A 16,146-nucleotide genomic window follows, 5' to 3' on the forward strand; every position below is an offset into this window, starting at 1 on the left:
TACCCAACAGTGGGTTCCACACAGGCATTACTTCTGCTAGATTTAAAGGAGAACTATGGGAGTGAAGAAGTAGCAATCCAAGCAAGATCAAATAACAGTGTGATGGAATTGTGCTGTAGATCTAGCAGAATCACACATACGTTTTAAAAGGGTCTTTGATCTCCGAATGGGGAAACCAAAAGGCCATGGAAATTTACCCAGGACAAATTTACCCAGGACAGGAAGTCACAAACAGGACATGATTCCTAATAAACGTGATGAAGTCCCACGTTTATTATGAATATGTACTGTTCTGACAGCATCTGAGCAGCAGTGGCGTAGTGGCTAAGAGCAGGTGCATTCTGATCTGGAGGAATCGGGTTTTCCCCGCTCTGTCGCCTGAGCTGAGGAGGCTTATCTGGGGAATTCACTGGTATACAGCAGAATATATGTGGGACATATAATTATGTCATTTTCATTTCCCACTCAGGCAGAGTGGGAATTAAATAATTAAATATGTACAAGAAAAATGTATATTAGGCCAACTGCCTTTACAAGGAAAACACACAATAGGCAACAACACTGCTGGATTAGTTGTCATTTCACCAAGCTTATTCCTGAAAATAATAAATACACATTTTTTTAAAAAATCAGGTGTGCATATATTTGCCAGTCTGATGATCACAAACAACTATAATTCATACTTGCTTTGCCTGAGGCGTAAATCACTACATTCAAACCCTAGGATCACCCACATATTTTGTATTTTCATCCTGTAGATTTCAGGAGCAGAGTGGAGAGATTATTACCCTATGGAAATGTATATGGCAGGGGCCTCAACATAGTGTCCACCATGCAAGAGGGGCCAAGTATGATTTTTGCTCAGCTCATGTACACAGGTCAGATGCCTGAAAAATGAAGACAGATACTGACAGATGACTGTTTCTAACTCAACATGCATACTTACTTTAGGTGTACACAAGGAAACATTTTTCAACAATGTGTTCATCTGAAAAAGGGATCCTGTTACCCAGAGTTTCTGCCAGAAATGATGAAGGCTTACTAGGTTACGCACAACCCTACTGGCGGCAGCCATTTTGCGGCCAGCGGCTCTTGGTGCAGCAGCCATTTTGTGTTCAAATTCCAAAGGTGCCCACAGGTTCAAAAAGGTTGGAGACCCCTGTTGTAATGTATCCTTGGCTACCTTGTTCTAAAGCAGGGGTCTTCAAACTATGGCCCCCCAGATGTTCATGAACTACAATTCCCATCAGCCCTGCCACTTGGCCATGCTGGCAGGGGCTGATGGGAATTGTAGTCCATGAACATCTGGAGGGCCATAGTTTGAAGACCCCTGTTTTAAAGTATTGATGCAAGGAAGCTCTGCGTGGGCTGGTCTTGCTCCAGCGTTCTTTAAGCACATCTAGGATGTGGTACACAAGTCGAATCCCCCCCCCCTTTCAAAAAAATATTCTTCTGGCCACCAACTGAAGCTCTGTTTACATCCTGACATCCGAGCATTAACCGAGAAACCGAAAGCTTCCATGTGAGACAAAAATTAGCATAGCAATATATAATATGCATTAACTTCGCCCTTGCCTAAGTGGGACTTTTATCTGCCCTAGCTTCCTTTGGCGAAGTAACTGGCCACTTGTGTAGGTGTGCTCAAGGCATGCCGAAGGAGTCATATCCCAGCAGATGAAGAGGGAAAGGAAGCTGTAGTTTACACAGGAAGCCTGAAGTTCACGCTCCTGCCAGAAACAACGAACGGGCAAAGAAGCCACGATGTTGGCACGTGACACAGGATGTGGTCTGCCGTTTCACAGTTTATCATTTCACATCAAGCCCATTGCGGCTAAGAACCTCGCTTAGTGGTCCCAGAACAAAGAAACTGGCTGTATTAATACGATCTCACTCTGTCCACGGCTCTCCATCCTACCACTAGGATACTCAAGGGGGAAGACAACAGGTCTAGGAGTTGAGCAACACCAGTTTATCCTCCTACACCCCAAACACCTCCCGGCCACAGGCTGAGCAGCTGTGAACCCGTTCTGCGGCAGCCTCTGAACGCTGATCCTTTAAGACAGATTGAATTCATCCAGATAAATGGCCAAGACCACATCCTTGATGTCCTCAAAAACCGTGCTGATGTTCTGTGTGTCTGTGGCACAGGTGTAGTGAGGGTACAGGATCCTGGGCCCGCCTTTGGAAAGGGGCACCCCAGAACTGGGGTCAGGAGCGGAGCAGCGCTGGTAGGCCTCCATGTACATCCCTAGGATAAACTCCTTGGCAGCGTGAACGTCTTGCTTTGGGCCTGGAAATGCAGCAAACATATCACAAGTGATTATCCGTGTATTTTGCACTAATACAGAGATGTACATACAGAGATGTAGAAAATGTCGACAGAGAGACATTTCGCCCTCTTTCTCACAATACTAGAACCAGGGGGCATTCACTGAAAATGCTGGGGGGAAGAATTAGGACTAATAAAAGGAAACACTTCTTCACGCAACGTGTGATTGGTGTTTGGAATAGGCTGCCACCGGAGGTGGTGACGGCCACTAACCTGGATAGCTTTCAAAAGGGCTTGGACAGATTTATGGAGGAGAAGTCAATCTCTGGCTACCAATCTTGATCCTCCTTGATCTGAGATTGCAAATGTCTTCACAGACCAGGTGCTCAGGAGCAGCAGCAGCAGAAGGGCATTGCTTTCACGTCCTGCAGGTGAGCTCCCAAAGGCACCTGGTGGGCCACTGCGAGTAGCAGAGTGCTGGACTAGATGGACTCTGGTCTGATCCAGCAGGCTATGTTCTTATGTTCTTATGTACATTTTGCACTAACACAGGTTCTTTTTGTTTCAAAATCAATCCATTATTAACATCGTTGTAAGTTTTTCATACAGCTGCAATATAAACGACGTAGCACACATTACACGACGCTACTGCTATCCAACATTACTAATAAGAAAAACTTCAATAAAAAACTAACATTAAACTCTGCTTCCGGTTACCTTCATCAACTATCATCAATCTTATGTATCGTTATCTATTTCTAACATTATATTTATATTTGTAACATTACTCAGTCAACTACAATGTTATCATTCTTATAATCTCATACAATATCATCTACCCAGTGGCGGGATTCAGCCGGTTTGCACCACTTCGGCAGAACCAGTTGTTAAAATGGTGCTTGTAAGCAACCGGTTGTTAAATTATTTGAATCCCACCACCGGAACCGGTTGTTAAATTATTTAAATCCCACCACTGCATCTACCCATCCTGTCCAGTCTAATTTGAATTCCAGTTCCAGCACACCAGGGGAATAGCCGTAGACTCCGCCCCTTTGCACAGTCTTCACATCCCCAAACCCCTCTCCCCCCTCATGGGGCGATTCCGCACATGAGTAAAATAGGTTCGACCCAGTTCCCTGAGAACGGTACTGACATGGGTCGAAGCCATTGTTGTTCCCCACTGCAACCAGCTTGATCCCAGCTCGGAGGGCGGGATCATCCTGTGCCTCTTCACCGCTCCGTTCCGATTGGCTGCTGTTCTACGGCCACGTTCCGTCTATCCCCACACACATTATTAAAAAAACTGCCACAGGAATGGAGGGACGAAGGTGGCGTTTTTTGATTGGCCAGCTGTACGCATGCCCGAAACACTCATCTGTGATTGGCTGAATGGGGGACTCCTGGCACCAGAGATTCCACACTTTACTGGAATCGAGCTGAGTTCGAGCGGGGTTCCCTGAAAAAGTAGTCGTTCCCAACTGGAGTTGGAAATGTGACGGTTACACGGGGCGAAGCTGGTACAAAACCACGTCAATCCCAGTGGTTGGTCGGAGCACTTAGGTCAAATGCAGCTCGAACACAGGTCGATAACGCAAGTGCGGAATCGACCATGGAGTCTCTATTGGCTCAGTAGTAAGAGGCACATTACGTGGATAAGATTCGCAGAGGTGCCACTAATGTCTCTGTGGGGCAGTCTACGGATCTGAGCATCTGACAAATGGCCCCAGTGGGGCAGGAATGAACCAGGACTTCTCCCTGAACCTAGGTCAGGACTCGCCGGTCAGCGTGCACGGTGGTTTGCGTTACCTGGGAAACTGGGGAAATAATTGGCCAGATCGGAGCTTGCGATCTTCTCCTCCAGGATGTCCATTTTGTTGAGGAAGAGGATGATGGAGGTGTTTTGGAACCAAGGAAGCGCCAGGATTGTTCGGAAGAGATCAAGGCTCTCTCTCATGCGGTTCTAACGTAGGAAGGAAAGACGTGAAAGACAGAGTGCTTTGGGCGATGGTTAAGAACTGAGGCGGATTCCACATGGGCCAAAAACTGCGGTGTGAAAACGGTGTAAAAGGGTGTAAAAAGGGTTTACACCGTTTTCACACCGCTGTTTTTGGCCCATGCGGAATCCACCTCAGTATAAAAATATCAGTAATTAAAACTATTCCGTGAGCCTAATGTTCTGCCTTGCTGCACTCTTTAAGTCTTTTACCCATGCAAACCGAAATGCTGCAATGAACCAGCTCGTTCAAACATGGCCGTGGGTGGGCACAGCAGTGATCTCTGACCTGTGTGCAACAAGAGACCTGCCAGGGTGGAATAAATTAAACGATTAAAGCTTCCAGTGATCTCAAAGCAGCCATGCACAGAGGTTACCTGATGAGGCTCTGCATGAATCACTGCTCTGATCTTGCCTCTTTACAATTGACTTCTGCTGAAGGCAGATGATCCTGCCATGTCAACGTATGACCTTTGAGTGGGGCAAGCAACCCGCTGGAAAATTTCACCTCCCTGAGTATGCTGCCACCCCTAAGTAGGGAGGCTAGATCATTGACTTACACAGACAACAGACAGCCTGCTCCGATCTGATATTATCTCAGAAAAAGCAGACAAGTAATTCAAACACCCAATGTGGTAAAATTACCTGCACTCACTCAAGATGGCCACAAGGAAACAAGGCTGCATCAAGGACTTATTCAGGGAGGCAGCAGACAGTTTGTATAGCTTTATTGTATTTATAATGATGTTGTTTATGTTTGTGCTTTGTTGTAAACTGCCTTGAAACCGAAAAGGGAGGGGCAGTATAGAAAATTAATTGTTAATTGTTAATGGTTAATGGTTAATCGTCAATAATTAATGATTAATTATTAATTATTAATTATTAATTGTTATTATTACTGATTATTATCAATTATCAATTATTAATTATTATCAGTTATCAGTTATCAGTTATCAGTTATCAGTTATCAGTTATTAGTAGTTATTAGTTATTGATTAATTATTAATTGTCAATTGTCAATTGTCCATTAATTATTAATTGTCAATTGTCAATTGTCAATTGTTAACTGTTTATTATTAATTGTTTATTGTTAATTATTAGTAATCAGTTATCAATTAACAGTTATCAGTTATCAGTTATTAGTTATTAGTTAGCAGTTATTGATTAATTATCATTAATTATTAATTATTAATTATTAATTATTAATTATTAATTATTAATTATTATTTATTATTTATTAATTATTAATTGTTAATTGTTAATTATTAATTATTAATTATTAATTATTAATTATTAATAAACCCAGCATCCCCTTTGTTGCGAAGCAGGCTGGACATGGATGGGATCTCCACGAAGAAGGAGGCAAGCCAGCATTTGTGGAGCCAACCAGGGTTTGAATGCTCATCGGTGAGCGAGATCCCAGTCCCACAAACTGACTGTGGTTAAAATAAACCAGGGTTTTGTGCAATGAAGTCGCCCATCACTTTCGGGCTCGATGTCGCCTCCTCACCTCACAGGCATTCTCCTGCAGACACTGGTCATATTCACTCAGGGAGGCCAGATAGATTAAAGCAATCACTTTTTCAAAACAGTGGATCCATTTCCGGCGCTCTGACTTCTGCCCACCAACGTCGACTATTCTGATAAGAAAAGGGACGAGACCCCGTTACTAATGCAACACATGGAACCCCTTGATAAAAAATAAGCACCCCCCAATACAAAAATAAGCTCACTTAGAGTGCACCTGCTCTTTTCCTGGATAAAATGTTTGTTTTGGAGGGTGGACTGTATAGCATCACATCCCCACTGAAGTCCTTTTCCTCAAATCCTCAAATCTCCAGGAATTTCCCTATCTGGAGTTGGCAACCTTTCAGCAGCCTTACAAGAAAAAATACTGTTAGACCCGTACTGTGGATTGGGGAATATCTGCCAGCCAGGAGCAGCAGTGGCGTAGGAGGTTAAGAGCTCGTGTATCTAATCTGGAGGAACTGGGTTTGATTCCCAGCTCTGCCGCCTGAGCTGTGGAGGCTTATCTGGGGAATTCAGATTAGCCTGTGCACTCCCACACATGCCAGTTGGGTGACCTTGGGCTAGTCACAGCTTCTTGGAGCTCTCTCAGCCCCACCTACCTCACAGGGTGTTTGTTGTGAGGGGGGAAGGGCAAGGAGATTGTCAGCCCCTTTGAGTCTCCTGCAGGAGAGAAAAGGGGGATATAAATCCAAACTACTCCTCCTCCTCCTCCTCTTCTTCTTCTTCTTCTTCATGCAATTTAGGAGCAGCACTGGTGTAGTCGTCAAGAGCAGGTGCACTCTAAGAAAACGCCATGCATGCAGAAAACTAGCACGCAAGGGAGAAGAGCTAGTTTTCATCATGCAAGGCGTTCTTATAAAAAGAACAGGCAAGCAGTAAGCACACAAATATCTTCAGGGTTTTTGCTGACCACGTTGAGCTCAACCTTGAAATTGGTCTGGGCAGACTTTGATGCTGTACACGGGACTCACCTTAAAGTTATCTTCTGCACCAAGAAGCAATACTCATTAATACCAGTAGTGGGCACCCGGGTCCTCAGAATGTCCTGAGCGCTGGGAACATATCCTGCTGATGCAATCCGGTCCAGATTGGACAGGAAGCTGAAAAACACAGCAAAGCCAAAAAGAACATCTTTACTCGCTGCTCTATCTCCTAGAACGTAACCTTACTCCTTGACAGTTAGAAGAAGCAAGCCTTTATTGGCATAGACAACAGTACAACAGTAATAAAAAACAGATTAAAAAGCATATACAATACAGGTCGAAGGAAATCTACTGGCGTTTAGTAATTTCCAGGAGAAAGTCTGCCACTATCATACAGAGAGAAGGATCAGGGTTGTCCAACAAGTAGTGTAATCTAATTAAATCGGGGAGATCGGGTAAATGTAAAGGAGTAAGATTCACATACTTGGATCTGATTTCCTTGAATCTGAGACAGTGTAGTAATTGGTAGGCCAGAGATTCAACTGAGCCACCGTTACATGGGCACAATCTTTTAGCCTTTCCTTGCTTATTAAATCTGCCATGTAACAAGGCAGAAGGCATAACATTAAACCTGGCGAGCATTATGGCTCTCCTTTGAACAGGGTTTATTAAGCAATACAGGTAGTGTGCCAAGTGGCCCCGTTCAAATGGGAGAGAAAAATATAGGGGAGAGCAGCCATCTTTGTGGGTGCACCCACAACCCTGTGTCGGAATTCCAAATGTGCCCACAGCCTTGACAAGAAGATAGGGACCCTTGACCTAGACTTTGCCACAGAATTATTAAAGTTGCATACCCCCTCCCCAAATAAGCTGATCAGCTAACGCAGCAATCGTTGCAAGAGCTCTGCAAAATAAGCAAGAACTTTTAACCATACTGTACAAGCAGAGTATTCAGCCTCAGAGTAAAATAATTTGCTTCTAGAATAACCTTGGGAGTTTGGGATGGAGGCAAGATTTGAATCTGCAAGTTCCTCAGCTCCAGTGGCGTAGTGGTTAGGAGCAGGTGCATTCTAATCTGGAGGAACCAGGTTTGAATCCCCGCTCTGCTGCTTGAGCTGTGAAGGCTTATCTGGAGAACTCAGATTAGCTTGTTCACTCCAACACACGCCAACTGGGTGACCTTGGGCTAGTCACAGCTTATCGGAGCTCTCTCAGCCCCACCCACCTCACAGGGTGTTTGTTGTGAGGGGGAAGGGCAAGGAGATTGTAAGCCCCTTTGAGTCTCCTACAGGAGAAAAAGGGGGTGATATAGATCCAAACTCTTCTTCTTCTTCCTTAGCTACTATACTGTGCTAACTCGATTTCTCTGGAGAAGTGGCGGCCAGCCGAGGAGACAAGAGAGTAGAGACTTACTAAAAGGCAGAATCCAGCAAGTGGTATTCCCTACGCCTCTGGTAGCAGGTTCGAATCCCAGAGTCCTTCCACAGACTTTCCAGCATCCTTGCGTGGTGCGGCTCCAGCATGGTCACTTTGTAAGCGTCTACTTCCATGAGCAGCTGAGCGTTCCGCTAGAAGCAAGGGGGCATGGGTAGAGAAACTGATCTCAGAGACTTTGGCTGAATCCCCACTTGAAATTTGCACACAGATCCTAACCTGTTCTTTGTGAAACCAGGTCCTCTTCATTGGAGGTTCTCCCTCCCCACCGCAGTGAGCACACAGCAGACACACCCGGTTGCAGAACTCTTAGCAATCCCCACTACCAGGCGAGCTCGCTTCGCCAGTCTCCCCTGATTGGCTGGCATGCCTTGATGGGGCGGGACCTTTTCCCACTGTGGAAACGTACATTGTAGGGGCATGATAAAAAAACAGCGTGTAAAAGTTTAACGTTTAACTGTTTAACTGTGCAAACAGTTAATCGTTACCTGTGTAAACCATGAACGATTCAAAGTTACACGTTTGACTGTTTAACGTTTGCATCCCCTTCTGCTGGCCGATCGCAAAAGCGGAAACGAAACCAAGGAAAGGCTGCGCGTGCATCGCAGCGCTGATTGGCTGCCCGAATTCCGCGTCACACTCCAGGGCGGGAAACAAGTCAGGGTTTCATCCCTCATCCCTCCCCTCGGATCAGCTCTGAACCATGTTAATGGGGTCTATGCCACTTGCAACCAGGTCCTGCCGGAACGCGGATTAACGGGGAGAACGAGCGCCAGAAGCGGAATCTGCCACACAAGCAGTGGGGAAGTCGTCCTTCAAACCTGGTTAGTTTGTGTTCTGAAACCTGGCTAAGACGGTGGTGGGGATTCGATCTTTGTATACAGAAGGCAAGCCTGTCCTTGAGCCAATCTGAACACCCCCCTCTGAGGGATCAAGAAATTTCCCATTAGCCAGGTGTGCCACAAGTTGTTAGCCGCCCAAGCCCCTATGATGTCAGAAATAAGTATTAGGTTATTGAGGCTGGAGGGGGTCAAACTTCTGACAGACTGCCATGCAGGTTTTAGGCAGAGTCACAGCGGCTGCCTGGAAGTCCAAGAGTTGGACGTCCCCTCTGTTGGAATAAGCGACTTCTGCATGCCTGGGGGGTGCTGTGCATCTCACTCTAACTGTGTTGTTGCCTCTCTTGTTGTTGCCTCTCTCGCCCTGCCCCAGAACGCCCCCAGAACGCCATGCCATGTCCCCACCACACCCCCTCCATGACCCGGCCACGCCCCCTCCACTGCTCTGCCCGGGGCGTTGCGCCCCACCTGGCCCCGTTAGCGCTACGCCACTCGTTCATACTCACTCCCTCAGGGAGCAATTGTGCTTGGGGAGCTTTGTATCCTGTCGGGTGTTCAGAGAATCTGCGCACAACCTGTTGGGCGACCTGCTCAGAATCTTGGGTGGGCAGATTCTCCCTGACAGTGGACAGTGCAGAACCTAAAGTTCTAAAGGGCTATTTTGGTGGTTCTTTGGCTGGTGGTTCTTTGACGGTATGAATGCTCGGCTTCTCTTGGATAAGTACACAGAAATGTACACACCTCTTATATGTGGCGATGCGGTTCTATGCCAAATCAAGCCTGAACTGTCCCTAGGATGGCGAACCTATGGCACGGGTGTCAGAGGTGGCACTCGGAGCCTTCTCTGTGGGCACGCGCACAGAGTTTGTCATGTGGGGAGTGGAAAATCACCCCCCCACACACACACACATCTAGGTTGGCCTGGGCTGCTGAGCACAACGTGCACGCACCGCGGTGAGCAGGGAGGATTTGGCTGGTGGACCTGATGCCTGTGCTCCAAGTGGCTGCTGCCTGGGGGGGTGGGGGGCAGAGGAGGCAGAGATGCTGGAGAGACACAGAGAGACACAGAGCGATGCGCGTGGGATTTGCTGGAGGCTAGAGCAGGCTGGCCCCTGCTCAAGCAGGTGGGGCGGAGGAAGAGGGAGCCAACCGTTTTTTTCTAAACTAAAACCTCAGCATTCAGGTTAAATTGCCAGGTTGGCACTTTGCAATAATTGAGTGGGGTTTGGGCTGCAATTTGGGCACTCGGTCTCAAAAAGGTTCGCCATCACTGCCCTAGAAGCTAAAATGACTAAACTGAGATCATCATACTTTGGTCACGTCATGAGAAGGGACACTGGAAAAAACAATAATGCTTTGCAGTGGTCCAAGCTCTTCGAGGTTTGGAATTCCCTGGTTTTTATTTCATCAGCACTGTCCAACATTCATCAAGTCTTGGCTCTCCCAGGTTTTAACCCCCTTAACTTTGGCGGCTTCCCATGGGTGTAGTTTGGGGTTTTTTAGCACCATCTGTTGGCTGTTTTAATACTTTTAACATTGAATATTTTAACTATATGATTTGCTGTTTACGGCTGTTTTAGTTTTTATTTGTTTGATGTTTGCCGCCCTGAGCCCTGCTGGGAAAGGATGGGGTATAAATAGAAATATTAAATGAATGAATGAATGAATGAATGAATGAATGAATGAATGAATGAATGAATGAATGAATGAATGAATGAATGAATGAATGAATGAATGAATGAATGATAGGATTAGACAAGGCTGAAGTAAAAGGAAAGCAGGAAAACTCCCATTTCTCAAGTGCAGAATGGTTAGCTAGAGGGCCAAGATACTGCGCTGGGCGCCCTTTTGGTCAGATCCAGCCCAGCCGCCTTGACTTACCACGTTCTCCAATTCAGCATAAGAGATCTGAAGGGTCTCCATAGCCGCGATCATTGCCTGGATGGATGAAAAGATGTTCTGAAACACAACTTTGGCAAAACCTTTTCGGTCATCTTCTGAAAAGCCCACACCGTGGATTATCCGCATCTGTTTGATGAAGGTGCTTTTCCCGCTCTCTCCGGTGCCTAATGGAAAACACATAAGAAAATATACACACTCACTTAAGACCATAAGAACATCAGAACGAACCTGCTGGATCACACCAGAGTCCATCTAGTCCAGCGCTCTGCTACTCGCAGTGGCCCACCAGGTGCCTTTGGGAGCTCACCTGCAGGAGGTGAAAGCAATGGCCTGCTGCTGCTGCTGCTCCTGAGCACCTGGTCTGTTAAGGCATTTGCAATCTCAGATCAAGGAGGATCAAGATTGGTAGCCATAGATTGACTTCTCCTCCATAAATCTGTCCAAGCCCCTTTTAAAGCTATCCAGGTGAGCGGCCATCACCACCTCCTGTGGCAGCATATTCCAAACACCCATCACACGTTGCATGAAGAAGTGTTTCCTTTTATTAGTCCTAATTCTTCCCCCCAGCATTTTCAATGGATGCCCCCTGGTGCTCCAGGGAACCTCTATCTATCCAGGACAGCCCCTCGTTTTCTGGCATCTGACATCTGCCGCTGCTTTTTCTGCCTTTTCAGACCATGTTAACTGTGCGCTTAAGTTCTCATCCTTATTGTTGAGATCTTTGCCCAGTAGGGGCTAGAACAGGGATCCCCGAACATTTTCAGCCCACAGGCACCTTTAAAATTCTGACACAGGGTGGCGGGCGCAACTACAAAATGGCTGTCACCAGAGGCGGAACCAGAGGAGCAGCAGTGGCGTAGTGGCTAAGAGCAGGTGCACTCTGATCCGGAGGAACCGGGTTTGATTCCCAGCTCTGCCGCTTGAGTTGTGGAGGCTTATCTGGGGAATTCAGATTAGCCTGTGCACTCCCACACACGCCAGCTGGGTGACCCTGGGCTAGTCACAGCTTCTCGGAGCTCTCTCAGCCCCACTTACCTCACAGGGTGTTTGTTGTGAGGGGGGAAGGGCAAGGAGATTGTCAGCCCCTTTGAGTCTCCTACAGGAGAGAAAGGGGGGATATAAATCCAAACTCTTCTTCTTCTTCCATAAATGTCAGGAAGTGAGGGAGGTGGGGCTGAGAGAGTTCTGAAGAACTGTGACTAGCCCACAGGTCGCCCAGCAGGCTTCATGTGTAGGAACGGGGAAACACATCCAGCACACCAGATAAGAGTCTGCTGCTCATGTGGAGGAGGGAGAATCGAACCTGGTTCTCCAGACTGAAGTCCACCTGCTCTTAACCACTACACCGCTCTGGAGAAGTGTGAACAGCACAACCCCTTCCCTGGCACGGGATGGTAGCAAGCACCTTTTCATCCCTCCAAAGAGCTCAGAGCACAGACATGGTTCTTCCTTACCCATTTTCTTCTCACAACATGCCTGCAAGGTAGGCTAGGTGAAGAGTGTGACTGGTCCAAGTTAAACTTAATAAACAGTGAAGTTGCTGGCAGCATGGGAATTGGAACCCAGGCCTTTCATGCTAACTGCTGTACTACATGGACTTCATATGTGGTGCCCCGAGTGATCACTTCAGTCGTTGAGCTCTAAATCCAGTCCAGGATCTGGCTTTAGTGTAGGAATCTCACTGAGGAACCCCGGATAGCTGAATCCTCTCTGCTACCAAATCACACGCCCAGTTTTGGACGGCGGCCAAGTTGACTCCTTGGCTGTCTAAACACAGTGCATGTGGCTTCCCGCTCCTCTCCCTGCCCCTTCACCACCCAGCCAGAGAATAAACACAGCTAGATGCGTTTGGGGACACAGTCCTTGAGAAATATTAAACACTGGGTTAAAAAAAAGAAGTAAAAGGGGGAGGGGAGTTGACTGAACTTTTCTAAGAGTCAAACTGTACTGTCTCAGCCATGTCAGGAGTAACAGTGAATATACCTGTGTTTTCCCGAAAATAAGACAGGGTCTTATATTGATTTTTGCTCCAAAAGATGCGTTAGGCCGCAGTGGTGGCGAACCTTTGGCACTCCAGATGTTATGGACTACAATTCCCATCAGCCCCTGCCAGCATGGCCAATTGGGAATTGTAGTCCATAACATCTGGAGTGCCAAAGGTTCGCCACCACGGCATTAGGGCTTTGTGATGTAGTTGCATCCTGTAATTCCAACAGGCAACATCACACCAACATGACAGGTAGCTTTGATCTCCGGATGGAGAGACCAGAAAGGCTATGGAAATTTACCCAACACAGAAATAGGAGCCAAATGGGGCACTTCAAAGGGTTGGAGTGCCGTATGGCAAGGAGGGGAGTTTCCCTGAGGAGAAAAGACAAAGGGAAAGGAGGATTCAATCATGGACCTAGAACAGGGGTAGGGAACCTGCGGCTCTCCAGATGTTCAGGAACTACAATTCCCATCAGCCCCTACCAGCATAGCCAATTGGCCATGCTGGTAGGGGCTGATGGGAATTGTAGTTCCTGAACATCTGGAGAGCCGCAGGTTCCCTACCCCTGACCTAGAAGAAGAAGAAGAAGAGTTTGGATTTATATCCCCCTTTCTCTCCTGCAGGAGACTCAAAGGGGCTTACAATCTCCTTGCCCTTCCCCCCTAACAACAAACACCCTGTGAGGTGGGTGTGGCTAAGGGAGCTCCGAGAAGCTGTGACTAGCCCAAGGTCACCCAGCTGGCGTGCGTGGGAGTGCACAGGCTAATCTGAATTCCCCAGATAAGCCTCCACAGCTGAGAAGCATCTCTCTTGGCTTGGGGTCTAAACAAGAACAACAAGAATGTGCTTAGCTGAGAAATCTCTGTAACTGAAGTTTATTTTTTATTTCTTTTGAATTTTCACAATAAAATCCTTGAGAACTCAGCTGGTTTGGAGTTGTTGGAAGAAAGGACCCAGGTTTTACAGAAACAAGCATGGCTATCCCAGGCTCGATTTCGTCAGATAGTAGCTGCGATAAAGGAGTTGACCTCCACTGATCCTGACTATTCATCATAGGCTTATTTTCAGGGGATGTCTTATTTTTTTCCCATGATTTTGCACCCCCCCCCCCCCCCCCATGACCAGATCAGCTACACCGGGGAATCTGTAACTAGGGCTTATTTTTGGAGTAGGGCGTATATTTCAGGCATCCTCCAAAAATCTCAAAAAATCATGCTAGGACTTATTTTCAGGGTAGGAAGTGGTGGGATTCAGCCGGTTCGCATCACTTTGTTGTGAGGGGGGAAGGGCAAGGAGATTGTAAGCCCCTTTGAGTCTCCTGCAGGAGAGAAAGGGGGGATATAAATCCAAACTCTTCTTCTTCAAAGTGGAGAGCCCATTCTACGGGGCCTTTTTTCAAAATTCAAAAATCACATCAACCCAATTGCACAAGCTGGTCCTTGTTGTAAGATTATGCAAGAGCACTTCACAATATTTTTTGTAATGATGCAGGAACTCACCAGAGGTTAACCACATGTCACAGCCCACAGAAATCCGAGGAATCTGATAGGGCAAAGGAGATATCGATGTTGGCCAGGCGTTCTAAGTAGAGTTTGCAGGGTCCCCCCAGTCACTGTGAGGGATGGGGGAAGGGGGTTAGGGTTACCAGATCAAGGCTGGGAACCTCCTGGATATTTGAAGATGCAGCCTAGGAAGGACATAAAGGAGGAGGAGGAGGAGGAGGAGGAGGAGGAGGGTTTGGATTTATATCCCCCCTTTCTCTCCTGTAGGAGACTCAAAGGGGCTTACAATCTCCTTGCCCTTCCCCCCTCAACAAGCAAGCACCCTTGCTTGATGTGGAGTGCAGGGCTGAGAGAGTCTCCCGAGAAGCTGTGACTAGCCCAAGAGTCACCCCAGCTGAGGCGTGTGTTAGGAGTGTACAGGCTAATCTTGAATTCCCCAGATAAGCCTCCACAGCTCAAGTGACAGAGCAGGGAATCAAACCCGGTTCCTCCAGATCAGAGTACAGCTGCTCTTAACCACTATGCCATAAAGTCGCCCCTCCCAAGCATCTGTTTTCTTCGAAGGAACCGATCTCTGTGGTCTTGAGATGAGCTATAATCCCGGGGCATCCCTAGGTCCCACTTGGAGGCTGGCATCCCTAATTCTTGGTGACCATGGCAACTAGCCCATCACTCATGGCCAGAACTTCCTCTCTTGTGAAGATGTGAAGCTGTCTGATGTCCTTCCAGCTAATGTCAGACCTGCTCTTGACTGGCAAAGGCTACCCAAGGCAAAGTCCTTCCAAGACATCCACTACTTGAAATAGTTTCAGCTGGCAATGACAGGGATCGAACCTTCGGCACGCAGTGCAGGGGCCCTACCACTCCTCTGCAACCCCTCCTTGCCCCGCTCAGGCATCAAATACCCTGTTTCCCCGAATATAAGACATCCCCTAAAAATAAGACATAGTAGAGGTTTTGCCGAAGTGCGAAATATAAGGCATCCCCCGAAAGTAAGACATAGCAAAAGTTTTTGTGTTGGATTTTTTAGTAGGTGCGTCTCGACGGCAACAGAACACAGAAATATAAGACATCCCCTGAAAAGAAGACATAGCGCATCTCTGGGAGCAAAAATTAGTATAAGACACTGTCTTATATTCGGGGAAACACAGTACCTACCCAACAAAAGCAGCTTCAGCTCCCATCGCTCACGCTTCCGTTGCTCTTGAAGAAGCCGGTTGATTTCTTTATCGATGGCGACGGCGGTTTTCTCCTCTTCTGATAGGAAACAGGAGCACCAGACCATGGTGAACGTGAACGGCCGAGGCAGAAGGGAGGGAAGTATCTGGGACAGATGCTACAGATGTTCACTCCTCCCTGGAAGGTGGGGGGGGGGATCCAAACGAGAGATCAAGTTTCAGCAGCACAGGGAGTCGGAACACGGGAGCTCCCGAAGATGAATCCCAGAGACAGCCATAGCCTTGGACCGAGAAAACAAAATGTCCCAGCTGAGATAAGCCCTAATCGGAGTCAGCGTTCCCATTAGAACCCACCTCCCGGCAGACGAACCTTCCAATCCGCACTGCTCGCCCAAACTTCTGTACCCCCCCCCCACCCCCCCCCCGTCCCATTCATCAACACCCAAATCCATGAACTTTTGAAAGCAAGAAACTAGGAGTCCTTTTTTTGAAAATTTTATATACACGCCGCATGCATTTTCAAGGAGCAGCAGTGGCGGAGGAGGTTAAGAGCTCGTGTACCTAATCTGGAGGAACCGGGTTTGAT

General features: G+C 47.3%; 1 protein-coding gene across 1 annotated transcript; it reads right to left on the bottom strand.

Moving 5' to 3' along the window:
* Window positions 1–498: 498 nt before the first annotated feature.
* Window positions 499–15,836, bottom strand: LOC125433920 (guanine nucleotide-binding protein subunit alpha-15-like). The gene is made up of 7 exons (XM_048498856.1): window positions 15,541–15,836; window positions 10,870–11,054; window positions 8,129–8,283; window positions 6,764–6,892; window positions 5,773–5,902; window positions 4,076–4,229; window positions 499–2,290 (listed from the first exon to the last, which is right to left on the bottom strand). The coding sequence occupies exons 1-7, from the start codon at window positions 15,665–15,667 to the stop codon at window positions 2,055–2,057; spliced, it is 1,116 nt and encodes a 371-aa protein (XP_048354813.1). The 5' UTR covers window positions 15,668–15,836; the 3' UTR covers window positions 499–2,054.
* Between the last annotated feature and the right edge of the window lie 310 nt (window positions 15,837–16,146).

This window comes from Sphaerodactylus townsendi, linkage group LG05 (assembly GCF_021028975.2).
Source record: "Sphaerodactylus townsendi isolate TG3544 linkage group LG05, MPM_Stown_v2.3, whole genome shotgun sequence".
NCBI classification, from domain to species: domain Eukaryota; kingdom Metazoa; phylum Chordata; class Lepidosauria; order Squamata; family Sphaerodactylidae; genus Sphaerodactylus; species Sphaerodactylus townsendi.

Excerpts from the sequence above, each read along its gene's own strand:
- LOC125433920 (XM_048498856.1), bottom strand. The coding sequence starts at position 15,667 with ATGGTCTGGTGCTCCTGTTTCCTATCAGAAGAGGAGAAAACCGCCGTC. Across the intron at positions 6,893-8,128 it reads TTGCTGGATTCTGCCTTTTA|CTTCCTGTCCAATCTGGACC; the intron begins GTAAGTCTCTAC and ends TGTGTTTTTCAG. Across the intron at positions 2,291-4,075 it reads TTATTTCCCCAGTTTCCCAG|GCCCAAAGCAAGACGTTCAC; the intron begins GTAACGCAAACC and ends CTGCATTTCCAG.